The sequence below is a fragment of the Microcaecilia unicolor genome, chromosome 14 (genome assembly GCF_901765095.1).
Source record: "Microcaecilia unicolor chromosome 14, aMicUni1.1, whole genome shotgun sequence".
In the NCBI taxonomy this organism is placed as follows: domain Eukaryota; kingdom Metazoa; phylum Chordata; class Amphibia; order Gymnophiona; family Siphonopidae; genus Microcaecilia; species Microcaecilia unicolor.
Genome location: NC_044044.1, coordinates 45,889,186 through 45,904,504, shown reverse-complemented (window position 1 = coordinate 45,904,504; position 15,319 = coordinate 45,889,186). Strand labels below are relative to the sequence as shown.

The window sequence follows — 15,319 nt, the reverse complement described above, 5'->3', positions numbered from 1 at the left end:
ATCCAATGAAAAATGTTTGTAAAAATACAATTAGCACCATGATAAACCCCTAAACACTATTTAGTACCCCATAAAAACATTCAATTGCCTAAAGAATAAATATGCACATTTCCAACTTGCAAACTCTCCAAATCAGAAGAGTTGTTACATACTAGCTCTCCTTAGCATTTTCCAACTATCTCCCCTTGCTTGCCCTCTTCTATATTCCTTACCTCTCATCTATCTCCATTCCCTCCTCGCCTCTTATCTTTTTTTCCTAATATTTTACCTCTATTTACTGAAATCTCAGGCTTATGCAACACCTTTCAGCCATCAGGCATTCCAACACCATCTAGCCAGAGACATGGAGCACGGATCATCTCATTCCGGACAGCTCTGTCCTGCTGAAACTCCCTGTAACGAACCTGGTTTTTTTTTACCTTGAAGATATCTCCTCCCTAATGAGATATCGCACATTCCAGTCACCCAGCTTTGAACCATTTCTACCTACATAAGTACATAAGTAATGCCATACTGGGAAAAGACCAAGGGTCCATCGAGCCCAGCATCCTGTCCACGACAGCGGCCAATCCAGGCCAAGGGCACCTGGCAAGCTTCCAAAACGTACAAACATTCTATACATGTTATTCCTGGAATTGTGGATGTTTCCCAAGTCCATTTGGTAGCGGTTTATGGACTTGTCCTTTAGGAAACTGTCCAACCCCTTTTTAAACTCTGCTAAGCTAACCGCCTTCACCACTTTCTCCGGCAATGAATTCCAGAGTTTAATTATACGTTGGGTGAAGAAAACTTTTCTCCGATTTGTTTTAAATTTACTACACTGTAGTTTCATTGCATGCCCCCTAGTCCTAGCATTTTTGGAAAACGTGAACAGACGCTTCACATCCACCTGTTCCACTCCACTCATTATTTTATATACCTCTATCATGTCTCCCCTCAGCCGTCTCTTCTCCAAGCTGAATAGCCCTAGCCTCCTTAGTCTTTCTTCATACCTGTTCAACTATCCTTCTACCCCTGCAATATTCACAATGATTCACTTGGTATCAGTGAATCATTGTGTCACTGCAGCTAATGTTTGTATTCCACAAAGCCCTTTCACCCAGTCACATAACTGCTGGATCCAAGTTGACTGAATTCCGAGAAATAGCCACATAGCAGGCCTGGATGAGGAACCAGCATATTCTTAACATCTTCAAACTTTTTTTTTTTGACAGCAGTTTCCTTCTGCTTAGTCCATATCAGGGCAGGGATCTAGCACTAAATGTTTATTTTTTTTTTAATTTGTTTTTGTTACATTTGTACCCTGCGCTTTCCCACTCATGGCAGGCTCAATGCGACTTACATGGGGCAATGGAGGGTTAAGTGACTTGCCCAGAGTCACAAGGAGCTGCCTGTGCCTGAAGTGGGATCTCTATTTTATATCTTCCCTCCTCCCCCAACTTACTCCGGAGATGCGAAGGAGGTAGAACAAGAGGACATGAAATGAGATTGAAGGGGGGCAGACTCAAGAAAAATGTGAGGAAGTATTTTTTCACGGAGAGAGTAGTGGATGCTTGGAATTCCCTCCCGCGGGAGGTAGTGGAAATGAAAACGGTAACAGAATTCAAGCACCCATGGGATAAACATAAAGGAATCCTGTTCAGAAGGAATAGATCCTAAGGAGCTTAGCCGAGATTGGGTGGCACAGCCGGTGGCGGGAGGCGGGGATAGTGCTGGGCAGATTTATATGGTCAGTGCCAGAGCCGGTGGTGGGAGGCGGGGCTGGTGGTTGGGAGGTGGGGATGGTGCTGGGCAGACTTACACGGTCTGTGCCCTGAAAAGGACAGGTACAAATCAAGGTCAGGTATACACAAAAAGTAGCACATATGAGTTTATCTTGTTGGGCAGACTGGATGGACCATGCAGGTCTTTTTCTGCCGTCATCTACTATGTTACTCTAGACCAGTCACCGCAGCAATAATCCTCAGCCAGGGGCCATGCACCAGAAAACCTTCTGTATCTCTGCCTTCAGGGACCCTACGCAGAAGACCTGAGTTGGAAATCAAACTTAAGTCCTTTGCATGGCTGTGTACAAGACTGTCACTGGGCCATCTCTCCTCCAAATGTTTGTTAGTATCTGTTAGTATCAGGTCCCCCCCCCCCCCCCCCCCCTCACGCTTACCATAAGGAAAAGTCACTCTGGGTAAGAGGTCCGCACACACTGAAGCTGGCAGCAAAAAACTCCACAGCAGACAGATAACTCTGCTTGGCATGGCTGAGGGCATCCAGGCGCAAAACACCTCCAGTGAAGCGTTAATGATTTCCTGAGCTCTGAAAAAGGAAGAGAAGATTACAGTTATGTTCAGCAACTGACAGAAATACTCATGTCTAACCACAAAGGAGTAAGAAAAAGAAGAAGTAATTTTCTAGCACTAAAAACTACTAATATTTATCAATTTACAAATGCAAGAAACCCAATTTATCTAAAGCCTACGCTAGAAACAAACCCTTCTGGTTGAAACATGTCTGGTTTGTACATGCATTTTTTTAAATAGTGTTTGTTTATTGGTATTTATCTACCGCCTTTTTGAATAAATTGATTCAAGGCAGTGTACTGCAATATTAAGACGAACATAGGTAATACACTTGCAGGGTGAATGATTAATTTCCCTCCTAGGATAGGCTTTTACGTTGACAATTAGGGAAGAAAGCATGGTTACCCTGTCTTGTGGGGTTGGTTATATTTTGTTATTTTTTATTTATGATATAATACAGGATGAATAGAAACATGATGGCAGATAAAGGCCAAATGGCCCATCCAGTCTGCCCATTCACATCATCCACCAGGGCCGGTCAAACCCGGTAAGCGGGGTAAGCACTGCAGGGGGGCGCCTGCCTTTAAGGGCGACACTGCGGTGCTGCGCTGCCATACCGCGCCACCCTTGGGGGTTTAAATCTTTAATTTACCTCCGTCCCAGCAGCCGCATCATTTCAAAGCCCTGCCCGTCTCTAGCCTTCCCTCCCTTCGTGAGTTCGTTCCCGCAGAGTCCCGCCTTCTGATGTCATTTCCTCGAGGGCGGGACTCTGAGGGAACGAACTCACAAAGGGAGGGAAGGCTAGAGACGGGCAGGGCTTTGAAATGACGCGGCCGCTGGGACAGAGGTAAATTAAAAAAAGACTTAAACCACGCAGGGTGGCAAGAAGAAAAAGGGGGATGTTGGGGGGAGAAGAGGGCGGGCAGGTGGCCATAAATGGGAGGGGGAGGGGGATGGGGGCGAAGGAGAATCACTGGACACGGGCAGGGTGGGAGAAGAGAGAAAGGAGATGCTGGGGGGGGGGGGGAAGGGAGGGAGGGGGGCGCCAACTGATAGTCTGCAGGGGGGCGCCAGAGACCCTAGGACCGGCCCTGTCATCCACTATGTCCTCCTCTCCCTAACAGATCCCAAATTCTTGTCCCAAACTTTCTTGAATTCAGATACCGTCTTTTGTCTCCACCACCTCCACTAGGAGGCCGTTCCACATATCCACCATCCCTTCTGTACGAAATGTATTTCAACTTGGTGTAAATGGAAGTTAATATGCAAATGGTAGACTGTTTTCTGGGATCGGTCATATTTAATATCTGATATTATCACATATGTTCTGTGTTAATTCAAAACAATTGTTGCTTCTTGTCTGGTTCTTCTAGTCTTTGGACCTACCAGCACTGTAATTCTCATATGGGGCTAACAGCCCTTGTCTTTCTTCTCTCCCTATAATAACGAAAAGGCTTCCGTTATTTACAGGGAGTTTGGCTCACAAAGCCCACTTCCTGTTTGCAAGCGTTAATGCTGGTTCATGAACTGGGCATGTGCCACCAGTTTACAGATACCAGTGGTGCAACAGGATGTGTCAGAGACACACTGCAGCTCATGACAGAAAGATGGCCTGTCATGGCGGCTCCGGCCTTCCGTTGTGTACTCACATAGTGACACAGCAGAGTGCTTGTTTTTTCAGAAGGGATAAGGACTATAGCAGGAGTCATTACAGGGGATAAGGACTATGGCAGGGGTTGCTACAGGGTACCGGCAAGACTAACATGTAACTTGGTTGGTTCCAGGTCAGTAGGGACAGACTAAGCTGGCGATGGTTTTAGCCTTGTTGCATCCATGGCTTTATCATTTCAAATGTATTTAACGAAAAGTATATCTGTCTCAGAAACCCTTCCCTTGATTGTACGGATGCCTTTCAGGTGTAAATATTGCAGAATGGGCCAGAGAGCACAGTCATGTGAAAGAAAAGGAGTTTTAGAAACAAGACCATTCTGGGAAATGGCCTCATTCAGAAATAGTTTTCCTATTTTTCCCCTTATAGGCCATTCGCCTGTGCTCCAAAAGAAATGCATACGTGCCCTGGTAGGTGTGCATGTGTACATAAGTAATGCCACACTGGGAAAAGACCAAAGGTCCATCGAGCCCAGCATCCTGTCCACGACAGCGGCCAATCCAGGCCAAGGGCACCTGGCAAGCTTCCAAAACGTACAAACATTCTATACATGTTATTCCTGGAATTGTGGATTTATCCCAAGTCCATTTAGTAGTGGTTTATGGACTTGTCCTTTAGGAAACCGTCAAACCCCTTTTTAAACTCTGCTAAGCTAACCACCTTTTCCACGTTCTCCGGCAATGAATTCCAGAGTTTAATTATGCGTTGGATGAAGAAAAATTTTCTCCGATTTGTTTTAAATTTACTACACTGTAGTTTAATCGCATGCCCCCTAGTCCTAGTATTTTTGGAAAGCGTGATCAGACGCTTCACATCCACCTGTTCCACTCCACTCAATATTTTATATACCTCTATCATGTCTCCCCTCAGCCGTCTCTTCTCCAAGCTGAATAGCCCTAGCCTCCTTAGTCTTTCTTCATAGGGAAGTCGTCCCATCCCCGCTATCATTTTAGTCGCCCTTCGCTGCACCTTTTCCAATTCCACTATATCTTTCTTGAGATGCGGCGACCAGAATTGAACACAGTACTCAAGGTGCGGTCGCACCATGCAGCGATACAACGGCATTATAACATCCTTCAAAACAACTTGACATGTACACCTGCATGCGTGTGCCACCACAGCATTTCTGAAGCGTGAAAGAATTGACAAGTGGGGGGGGGGGGGGGGGGGGGAAGAGTCTGGCATTACCTCTCCTTGGTTTGGTTTTCAGAGTGGGGGATGAAACGGGTTGGCAGATCTTTAAGAAAATCCAGAGTCTGTAAGTTTAAGGGCAGGAAGGCCATGTGGTATGACAGAATGGAGACGGACTGGCAGACAGGGGCTGTTGTCTCAAAAAAGAAAAAAAAAAATCACTTCCATGCTGAATGCAGGGAGATGAATTCTTATTTATGAAAAAAACAAAAATCTTATATCCTGCCTATCAAAAAAATCTAGCAGGCTACAATATTACATACATAGTAAAATATAAAACCAAACCAACAAAAACACAGAACAAATTACGAACAATAATAGGACAAACATGAATTAAAAGCTTGCTGAAATAGAAAAGCCTTAAGATGGGCAAATGCATTTCAACTAAAACTTAACACAGAAAAAAAACACACAGTCTCATCCTCTCATCCCAATATAACACGTACAAACCCACCAACATAACCATCCCAGACTACACCCTCCCTATCTCAGACAGACTGAAAATTCTCGGAGTTACAATCGACCAAAATCTCACACTAGAGAGCCAAGTGAAAACTACAATGAAGGAAATGTTCTACTCAATGTGGAAGCTCAAACGAGTGAAACCTTTTTTCCCCCCGAGAGAAATATTCCGCAACTTGGTACAATCCATGGTACTAAGCCACCTAGACTACTGCAACGGAATCTATGCGGGATGCAAAGAACAAATCATAAAGAAACTCCAAACTGCTCAAAACACAGCAGCCAGGCTTATATTTGGATAAATGACATTCGAAAGCGCCAAACCCCTACGAGAAAAACTGCACTGGCTCCCAATCAAAGAACGCATTGCGTTCAAAATCTGCACCCTGGTTTATAAAATCATCTACGGAGAAGCCCAGGGATACATGACAGACCTCATTGATCTACCAACCAGAAACACATTAAGATCAACACGAACATACCTAAATCTCCATCACTCAAGCCGCAAAGGTCTGAAATACAAATCAACCTATGAATCCAGCTTCTCCTATATAAGCACACAACTATGGAACGCAATACCAAACGCCGTGAGAACAACATATGACCACTTGAACTTCCGGAAACTACTAAAAACTACCTTGTTCAAAAAGGCATACCCCAACGATCCAACTTAAACGCGCAACAAAACCAAAGATCACACTGGACATAACCTAACTCTTCCTCCTTACGATTCCCCAATGTGTCTCTCACATATGAACTTTACTTTACCACAACCTCACTCTGTATTTGTTCAAACCGGTATTGGCGATCGCCTCTACGGTACTGTGTAAGCCACATGGAGCCTGCAAATAGGTGCAAAAATATGGAATACAATGGAACAAATAAAAATTTAAAAAAAAAAGACCTTAAGGAATCCATCTGCCTCAGCTCTAAAGGAAGACAATTCCTGCAACAGAGAACACGCAAATGCGATTTTCTTTAAGACAGACTTGGTGAAATGAAGGGTGTCTGTACCAAGGAGCTTCCCACTGCCACCGGTTTGCAGGAGATTCTGCTGGAAAGAGTAAGGAGCATATATCCAGCTTTTTAAGACTGTCAAACAAAAATGTATTCCAAGGGCCTTAAAAACAAACAGGTTAGAGCAGGTAAAACAGTGTTCAGAGGACACATCTCCTGGCTTCATTCACTTGGGATCTTGCTTACTCTCTGTTTGATGCCAGCTTTTTTGACTGGTTTCATTTCCATGTCTGCCTGTTCTCTCTCTAGAAACCTTCACCGTTACTAGTCTCGAATTAGCCAGCCCAAGAACCCCGAGGACTGCAGACAAGGCGTCAAAGCCCAGGGCTTACTCATACCCCATTGAGCTACTTAATGGTCCCTACAGCGCTGTCACCTGCCCGCTCATTTACCAACCCATCTCTGGAATTTTAGATTCAAGAGCCTGAACCTAAGAACATGGCATCAGACCAATGGTCCATCTAGCCAGATCTCCAGTTTCCAACAGCGGCCAATCCAGGTCACAAGTACCTGGCAGAAACCCAAGAAGTAGCAACCTTCCATGCTACCAATCATAGGGTGAGCAGTGGCTTTCCCATGTCTATCTCAATAGCAGACTATGGACTTTTCCTCCAGGAACTTGTCCAAACCTTTTTAAAACCCAGATATGCTAACCTCGGTTACCACATCCTCTGGCAACGAGTTCCAGAGCTTAACTATTCGTTGAGTGAAAAAATATTTACTCCTATTTGTTTTAAAAGTATTTCCATGTCCTCTAGTCTTTGTACTTTTTGAAAGAGTAAAAAAAAATCGATTCACTTCTACTCGTTCTACTCCACTCAGGATTTTGTAGACCTCAATCATATCTCCCCTCATCCGGCTTTTTTCCAAGTTGAAGAGCCCTAACCTCTTTAGCCTTTCCTCATATGAGAGGAGTTCAGTCCCCTTTATTACTTTGTTCGCTCTTCTTTGAACCCTTTCTAATTCTGCTAAATCTTTCTTAAGATAGAGCAGAATTAGAATTAAAATTGAATGCAATACTCAAGGTGTGGTTACACCATGGAGCAATACAGAGGCATTATAATATTCTTGGTCTTATTTACCATCACTTTTCTAATAATTCCTAGCATCCTGTTTGCTTTTTGGTCCGCCATCGCACACTGGGCAGAAGATTTCATCGTATTGTCTACAATGACACCTAGATCTTTTTCTTGAGTGCTGACTCCTAAGGTGGACTCTAGCATCAGGTAACTATGATTCGGATTCTTCTTCCCAATGTGCATCACTTTGCATTTGTCCACATTTAAATTTCATCTGCCATTTGGATGCCCAGTCTTCCGATTTCCTAAGATCTCCCTGCGATTTTTCACAGTCCGCATGTGTTTTACCAACTTTGAATAGTTTTGTGTCATCTGCAAATGTAATCACTTCACTTGTCATTCCGATTTCCAGGTCATTTATAAATATGTTAAATAGCACCAGTCCCAGTACAGATCCCTGTGGCACTCAACTGTTCACCCTCTTCCATTGAGAAAAATGGCCACTTAACCCTACCCTCTGTGGAGGAGTAGCCTAGTGCAGTGGACTCTGATCCTGGGGAACTGAGTTCGATTCCCACTGCAGCTCCTTGTGACTCTGGGCAAGTCACTTAACCCTCCATTGCCCCTGGTACAAAATAAGTACCTGAATATATGTAAACCACTTTGAATGTAGTTGCAAAAACCATAGAAAGGCGGTATATCAAGTCCCATTAACAAGATTCCATGCAGAATCTTAAAAAGTAGCAACATTCCATGTAGAACCCCAAAGAATAACAATATTCCAGAATCCCAGCCTATTTGAGATTCTACATGGAGTGTTGCTACTATTTAAGATTCTACATGGAATGTTGCTAGTGGAGGAGAAGCCTAGTGGTTAGTGCAGTGGACTTTGATCCTGGGGAACTAAGTTCAATTCCCACTGCAGCTCCTTGTGACTCTGGGCAAGTCACTTAACCCTCCATTGCCCCTGGTACAAAATAAGTACCTGAATATATGTAAACCGCTTTGAATGTAGTTGCAAAAACCTCAGAAAGGCGGTATATCAAGTCCCATTTCCCGTTCCCTTTTCTGTCCAATAACCAATTCTTAATCCACAGAAGGACATTTCCTCCTATCCCATGATGCTTTCATTTTCTTAGGAGTCTCTCATGAGGAATTTTCTGAAAATTTAGATACACTACAACAACTGACTCACCTTTATCTACATGTTTATTCACGTCTTCAAAGAAATGAAGCAAATTGGTTGAATCCATGCTGATTCTGTCCCATTAAACCATGTTTATTTATATGTTCCATAATTTTATTCTTTATAATAGTTTCCATTATTTTACCTGGCACTGACGTCGGGCTTCCCAACCTGTAATTTCCCGGATCATCCCTGGAACCCTCTTTAAAAAATGGGCATTACATTGACCACCCTCCAATTTTCAGGCAGTAAAGACAATTTTAACGACAGGTTAAAGATTACTAATAACGTATCAGCAATTTTATGTTTGAGTTCTTTCAGTACTCTAGGGTGCATGCCATCCAGTCCAGATGATTTACTACTCTTTAATTTGTCAGTTTGTCTCAGTACATCTTCCAGGTTCACCGAGATTTCTGTCAGTTCCTCTGCGTCATCACTCTTGAAAACCATTTTCTGTACATCTTCTTCTGTAAAGACTGAAGCAAAGAATTCATCCAGTATCTATGATATGTCCTCCCTGAGTTCCCCTTTTGCTTCTTCATGATCTAACGGTCCCACAGATTCCCTCACAGGCTTTCTGCTTCTGATGTACATGTGAGTTCACACAACACATATATTCATACAACGCATATGCCAGCCTTCAGAGAACGTACCGGGATTTCATTGTACAAGTTATCCTCATTAGTTCTGGTCTCAAGGCCTTGTGACTCAGCTTGAGTCTCTGTACCCAACAGTAGCTCTTTCGGCTTCAACTAATACTTTAAAATATACAACATACAGCTCAATGATACTTACATTTTAAACTTGAAAGCCTGTAAAATTCGAATGCGCCTCTGAAACTCAGTGAATCCATGTCTGGCAAAGACTGGGTACCAGTGATCTTAGCAACCAATAGAGCTACGCCCCCCCTCCTTCCAGCTGTTTCTGGGTCTTGCCACCTCTGGATATCAAGCGACACCAGAGCTCCTCAAATCTGAAACGGAAAGCCCAATTCAAGAGGGAAGTTAATATCTTCTGTGTGTATCACCCAAAGGAATCAGGAAACCAGAAAATCCAGCCAGAAGCCAACAAGTAGCAACAAGCTCTCAGTCAGCTCTGTAACATCTGCGCAAGAGAAGAAACAAAAGTGGATCTGAAATATTTTGGGGTTTCTTAAATTAAAACACAGGAAACTCAAGTGTCATCACACTTGAGTTAAAAAGGGATGTCAAGGGGCCTGGGCCTGATGACTGTGATCAAAGTTTGATGTTTCTATCAGAAGGTAAAACTGTTGGAGAGATTCACATTTATGTCACTTACTGTGTGTGTGGGTGAGGGGAGAGGGGAGAATAATCAACCAAACCGTTTTTGTGCAGGTTGTATAAATTAAGGCCTCCGGGTCTGTCTGTATTGTGGCACCCAGCCCATGTCTGCACAACTTCCGGGGGAAACGCTATCCAGAGTTAAAGTACAGAGAGACAAGGGGCAGTAGATAAATTTAAACACTGCATTAAAATTTTTTATATTTCACCTTCTGTATAAGCTAAGTGGTTTACAGAGCAACAGATTACAGGAAATATAGAATCCACAAGCTACAGGCCAAATCTTCAATCAGCAGGGTTTCCTCATTCGAAATGCATAAATAACCCAGCAATATTAGTCAGTCACTCACATAACATGAAGTATGTCGCTGAACCACTTCTATCTCTCATGACAAAATGTAGAGAAATACAGAATGACATGTTACAAATCTGAATTACTATGTAAAAACGAGGGGTGGGGTGATCACTGAGAGACCCACCCCACAATAGCCAGGCCCCCTGCAACCAGTCACAGAATCTATGACAAGGCAGAATTGGTGTGTAGAGCCTGAGCTCTTTCATTAGAGGTCCATGGGTCAATTTTAGCAGACAATGGAAATGCTACAGGTACTCAGTACCCCCAAGTACCCCCTCAAAAAAAGCCCTGGCACAGCCAAAAGAGTGTTCGATTTTCATGTTTTTGTGATTTTTGTGTGGGATTTGTTTTATGTTTTTTTCACACATTTATGTTTTTCTGCTCATATCCCATTCAAGAACTTTATTTTGTGCATGTAAATCAACTGTATGTGCATTAATCTGTAAGTATACAAATACACAAACATTTATTAGGTGTCCAAACTCCATGTGGAAACTCAAAAGAGTAAGACCTTTCTTCCCGAGGGCCATTTTTCGAAACCTAGTACAATCGATGTTACTAAGTCTTCTAGACTACTGCAATGCACTTTATGCTGGATGTAAAGAACAGATTATCAAGAAACGTCAAACCGCCCAAAACACCGCAGCCAGACTTATATTTGGAAAAACAAAATATGAAAGTGTAGAACCCCCAAGAGAGAAATTACACTGGCTCCCTCTTAAAGAACGTATCACGTTCAAGATTTGCTCGATAGTTCATAAAATCATCTACGGAGACGCCCCGTCATACATGCTTGACCTAGTGGACCTTCCTCCCAGAAATGCCAAAAGATCTGCCCGTACTTTTCTTCATCCACACTTCCCCAGTTGCAAAGGATTAAAATACAAACTAACACATGCATCCAGCTTTTCTTACATGAGCACGCAGTTGTGGAATACACTACCAAAATACTTAAAAACAATGAATGAAATAACTAACTTTTGCAAATCGTTGAAAACCTCTCTCTTCACTAAAGCTTACCACGGGAATCCATTACAAACTACAACATACTACCACGACTCCCTGATAATGACTGCCTCCATTCTATAACCGTTTGATTATATCGACATGTTAACCTTCTTATTCTTGACATCTTTGTAACACCAATTGTATTTCTGTACCCTGAAATGGCGATGCCATCCCAGGTCTTTGTAAGCCACATTGAGCCTGCAAATAGGTGGGAAAATGTGGGATACAAGTGCAATAAATAAATAAATCCCTAGTAAAAGCAGTACAAAACAATAAAAATAATTATATACTCTGCCTTTTTATTGGCCCGACTTAAAGCCAAGAGAAAAGAGATCCGAAAACTATGGTTTGGTCTTTCTATAATTTCACAAATTAAAAACACAACCACAAAATGCAACTTGTAGCAGATCATTACTAAACAGTATTACTGGAGGTGGAATTTGGGATTTTTGGGGAAACGGTCTAGAATTTCAATTTTAAAAAAAGCAAGTTGGCACCTTTCCTTTCAAATGTGACCTTTAGGCTGCAGTATTGTCTCTCTTCTTCCTCTCATGGCTGCAGTGGGAATCTCACATCCCATTCCTTATTGACTAATCTCAGCTTACTATACCCTAGAGCCACAGTGCGGTGGCTGACAGCCCAGAAAAGGGTGGTGCTTCTTCAGGGGCTGATGACATCACAACCCCAGTAGTGAGCAATCTTTCAGTCACCCTGACTTCATGACCAGGGTAATTATCCTGCCCCACCTGGTGCTGACTCTACTAATTAAGAATGGCCCCATTTATACAACTCCCCATTAAACGCCACGAAAACTGATGCTTTGGTCTCTGCCGTGTCCTTAGCTTTCAGGTGATGAAATTGCCACCAAAGGGCTTTTGCATATTGATTTATTTATTTAACACATTTATACCCCACATTTTCCCACTAGTTGTAGGCTCAATGTGGCTTACACAAAACCGTAGGGCAGGTTACAATTCAGAAATTACAATTAGACAATGTAATGGATGATAATAATTGTATAGGTATCGTAAAAACAACAAAGAGAATAAAAGATAGTAAGGTCCATGAATTTGGCAATAACAAAGAAGAAGTAAGTTAGGTTGGGTCTGGAGGGTAAGCCTTCTTGAACAGGGTGGTCTTCAGTCGTTTTCTGAAATTTGGAAGGTTCTGAGTTAATTTTAAGATTTTGGGTAGTGCGTTCCATAGCTGTGTGCCTATGAAGGAGAAGCTGGATGCATAGGTAGATCTGTATTTAAGGCCATTGCAAACTGAATAATGTAAATGTAAGTAGGATCGGGAGAAACTATTGGTTATGCACTGGCCAATGGCAACAGAGTAGCTGTTGCAGCTGTTGATGACATCACAGTGTAGTGAAATGGGCATCTGGGAGCCCTTTTGCTAAGCCACGTAGGCATGTACACGCATCAATTTTGAACTATCGCCTGGCTACTGCGTGGTCCGTGTGTTTTTTTACGCACATCCACTAAGTGCGCCGGAAAATTTCCGGCACATGGCGATAACTGGATAGTAGTTGGCATTGTACGCGCGTAGACCATTACCGCCTGGTTAACGTGCGAGACCTTACCGCTAGGTCAATGGGTGGCGGTAAGGTCTCAGGCCCAAAATGGACACGCGCCAATTTTTATTTTGCAGCACGTCTGTTTTCAGCCAAAAAAAAAAGAGAAGGCCTTTTTTGCAGGCGCACTCAAAAACGGACCTGCACACGTCTAATACACATGTCTACACCAGCGCAGGCCATTTTTCGGCGCACCTTAGTTAAAAGGACCCCCTGGCTTGTAACGTTCTAAGAATTCTTTTATCTAGTGTGAGCAGACTGAGGTTTTCAGGAGATCAACAGTGACCATGAGTTCCGCTCTATGCAAATTTACCTCATGCATATTCATTGTAGTGATTCTGAAAACCCAGCTGGCCGTGGGATCCCCAGGACAGATCGCAGAATCCCTGATACTGGAGAAAGGAAGTTCTGACAGGATCTAAAGTTGGTGGGGCCTCTCAGGATGGCCTGCTCATCGTAAACTTATCCTCCAGGTCTTCAGGGGTCCTTTTACAAAGGCGCGCTGAAAAATGGCTTGCGGTACTGTAGGCGCAGGTTTTGGACGCGCGCAGATCCATTTTTCAGCGCGCCTGCAAAAAAAATGCCTCTTTCTTTTTCCCGCCGAAAATGGATGCGAGGCAAAATCAAAATTTGGGGTCCGAGACCTTATCGCCAGCCATAGACCTAGCGGTAAAGAATCTGGGCGGTAATGAGCTGCGTGCGTCCGCTACACGCTCCAGAAAATAAAACATATATTTCAGATGCACGCCAAAATTGAAATTACCGCAAGGGCCATGCAGTAACCGGGCGGAAAGTCCAATTCGGTGCGCTTTGGCCGCATGTGCGGCTTAGTAAAAGGGGACCTCATTGCTTTCAGCAGCCTAGATAACATGGATGGAAACCATGCAAGCTCTGGGGCAGAACGGAGGGAAGCAGGCAGAGCTTGAGTTGTTATCTGATACTGTCGCATGAAATGAGCTAATTCAGTCCTGGTTTTACACCATTGCATGCTTGGATTTGTAATTCTGTGTATAATGAATGGGACAATCCGAGCTATGAGTCCCTCCCTGCCTGCGGTGGGGTAAAATCAGGACTGGATGAGCCAGTTCCTTATGACATGGAGTTAGACGGGAACCCGGGCTGCAGAGTGGACTTGGGGAAGAGCTTTCTAAAGATATGTATTTTTCTGGTCTGATTGCTGTGGCCATTCTTGCCAGCTGGCTCCACTGACTTCAACAAAGCAGACAAACAAACAAAAAAAAAAACACCACAGAACACCCTACGTAAATCCAACGGAAAGTCAAGTAAAGTAGGGATGGACCACGGGTTTCCAAGAAAGAGGAGAAAAGAGCAGCCAGAGGTAAAAAGTCAATAATAATGTCATCAAAACTAATAAATATGGCAAATGTCCACCAATTACTGTACCACAGGGGAAATATCATAAACCCAGAGTACCACTAACTTTACAATATCAATCTTCAAAGCACTCCTTAGACAGATATACTGTTAGGTATCTTATTTTATTTTATTTTATTTGTGTGCTCTATGTGAAACAATTACAGTGCAATACTAAACATTTTATCGCAGCGCTCCTTACATCCGCCCCGCACGCGCTCACATTCAATCCATTTACCACCTTCCCTATAATTCATTCAGTCCCATCGTCTTATCATAGAACCCGCCAGGGTTACCGGATATGACATCAAGTGTACGACTTGATATCATATCCGGTAACCCTGGCGGGGATACGAATCCCGTGGACGAGCAGCTAATGGGTGATTTGGCTCTCCTGAGGAAGGTTATTCCGCATTCAGGACCAGCGGCGGTTAAGGATGTGTTGGCGAATGAAAATTTACGGTTATCGCAGTAGCCGTCATCCAGCCAGAAACAGCAAAGTCGCCAATTGATAACCCTTGAATGGAGGAGAGGAAGAGTCCGCACTCTCACATATAGTTGCATCGCCGTCTACTTTACATTGACTTTTTGGACATTGCTGCATCTCAAATGTGGTGGTTGTGCGCTGTGGCATGGAGTTTGCGGTGGAGAGACCACAGCCGTGAAGATTTTGGATCCCCTATAGCTGATCGGATTGGTGCTAGCAGGGTTCTATGATAAGGTGATGGGATTGAATTAATTATAGGGAAGGTGGTAAATGGATTGAATGTCAGCGCGCGCGGGGCGAATGTAAGGAGTGCTGTGATAAAATGTTAAGTATTGCACTGTAATTGTTTCACACAGAGCACACCCAAATAAGATATGTAA

The 15,319-nt window shown here is 43.4% G+C and overlaps 1 protein-coding gene across 2 annotated transcripts in view; it reads right to left on the bottom strand.

Moving 5' to 3' along the window:
• Positions 1-15,319, bottom strand: part of SEMA4A (semaphorin 4A) — a 67,960-nt gene that overhangs the window by 21,093 nt on the left and 31,548 nt on the right. The window contains exons 2-3 of one of the 2 annotated variants that reach the window (XM_030187062.1): positions 9,634-9,942; positions 2,162-2,310 (exon numbers count right to left, since the gene is read on the bottom strand). In XM_030187062.1, coding sequence (XP_030042922.1) covers positions 2,162-2,264 — 103 coding nt within the window. In that variant the 5' untranslated portion in view covers positions 2,265-2,310; positions 9,634-9,942. The remainder of the gene's footprint in view (positions 1-2,161; positions 2,311-9,633; positions 9,943-15,319) is intronic. The other variant, XM_030187064.1, reaches the window with a different exon arrangement.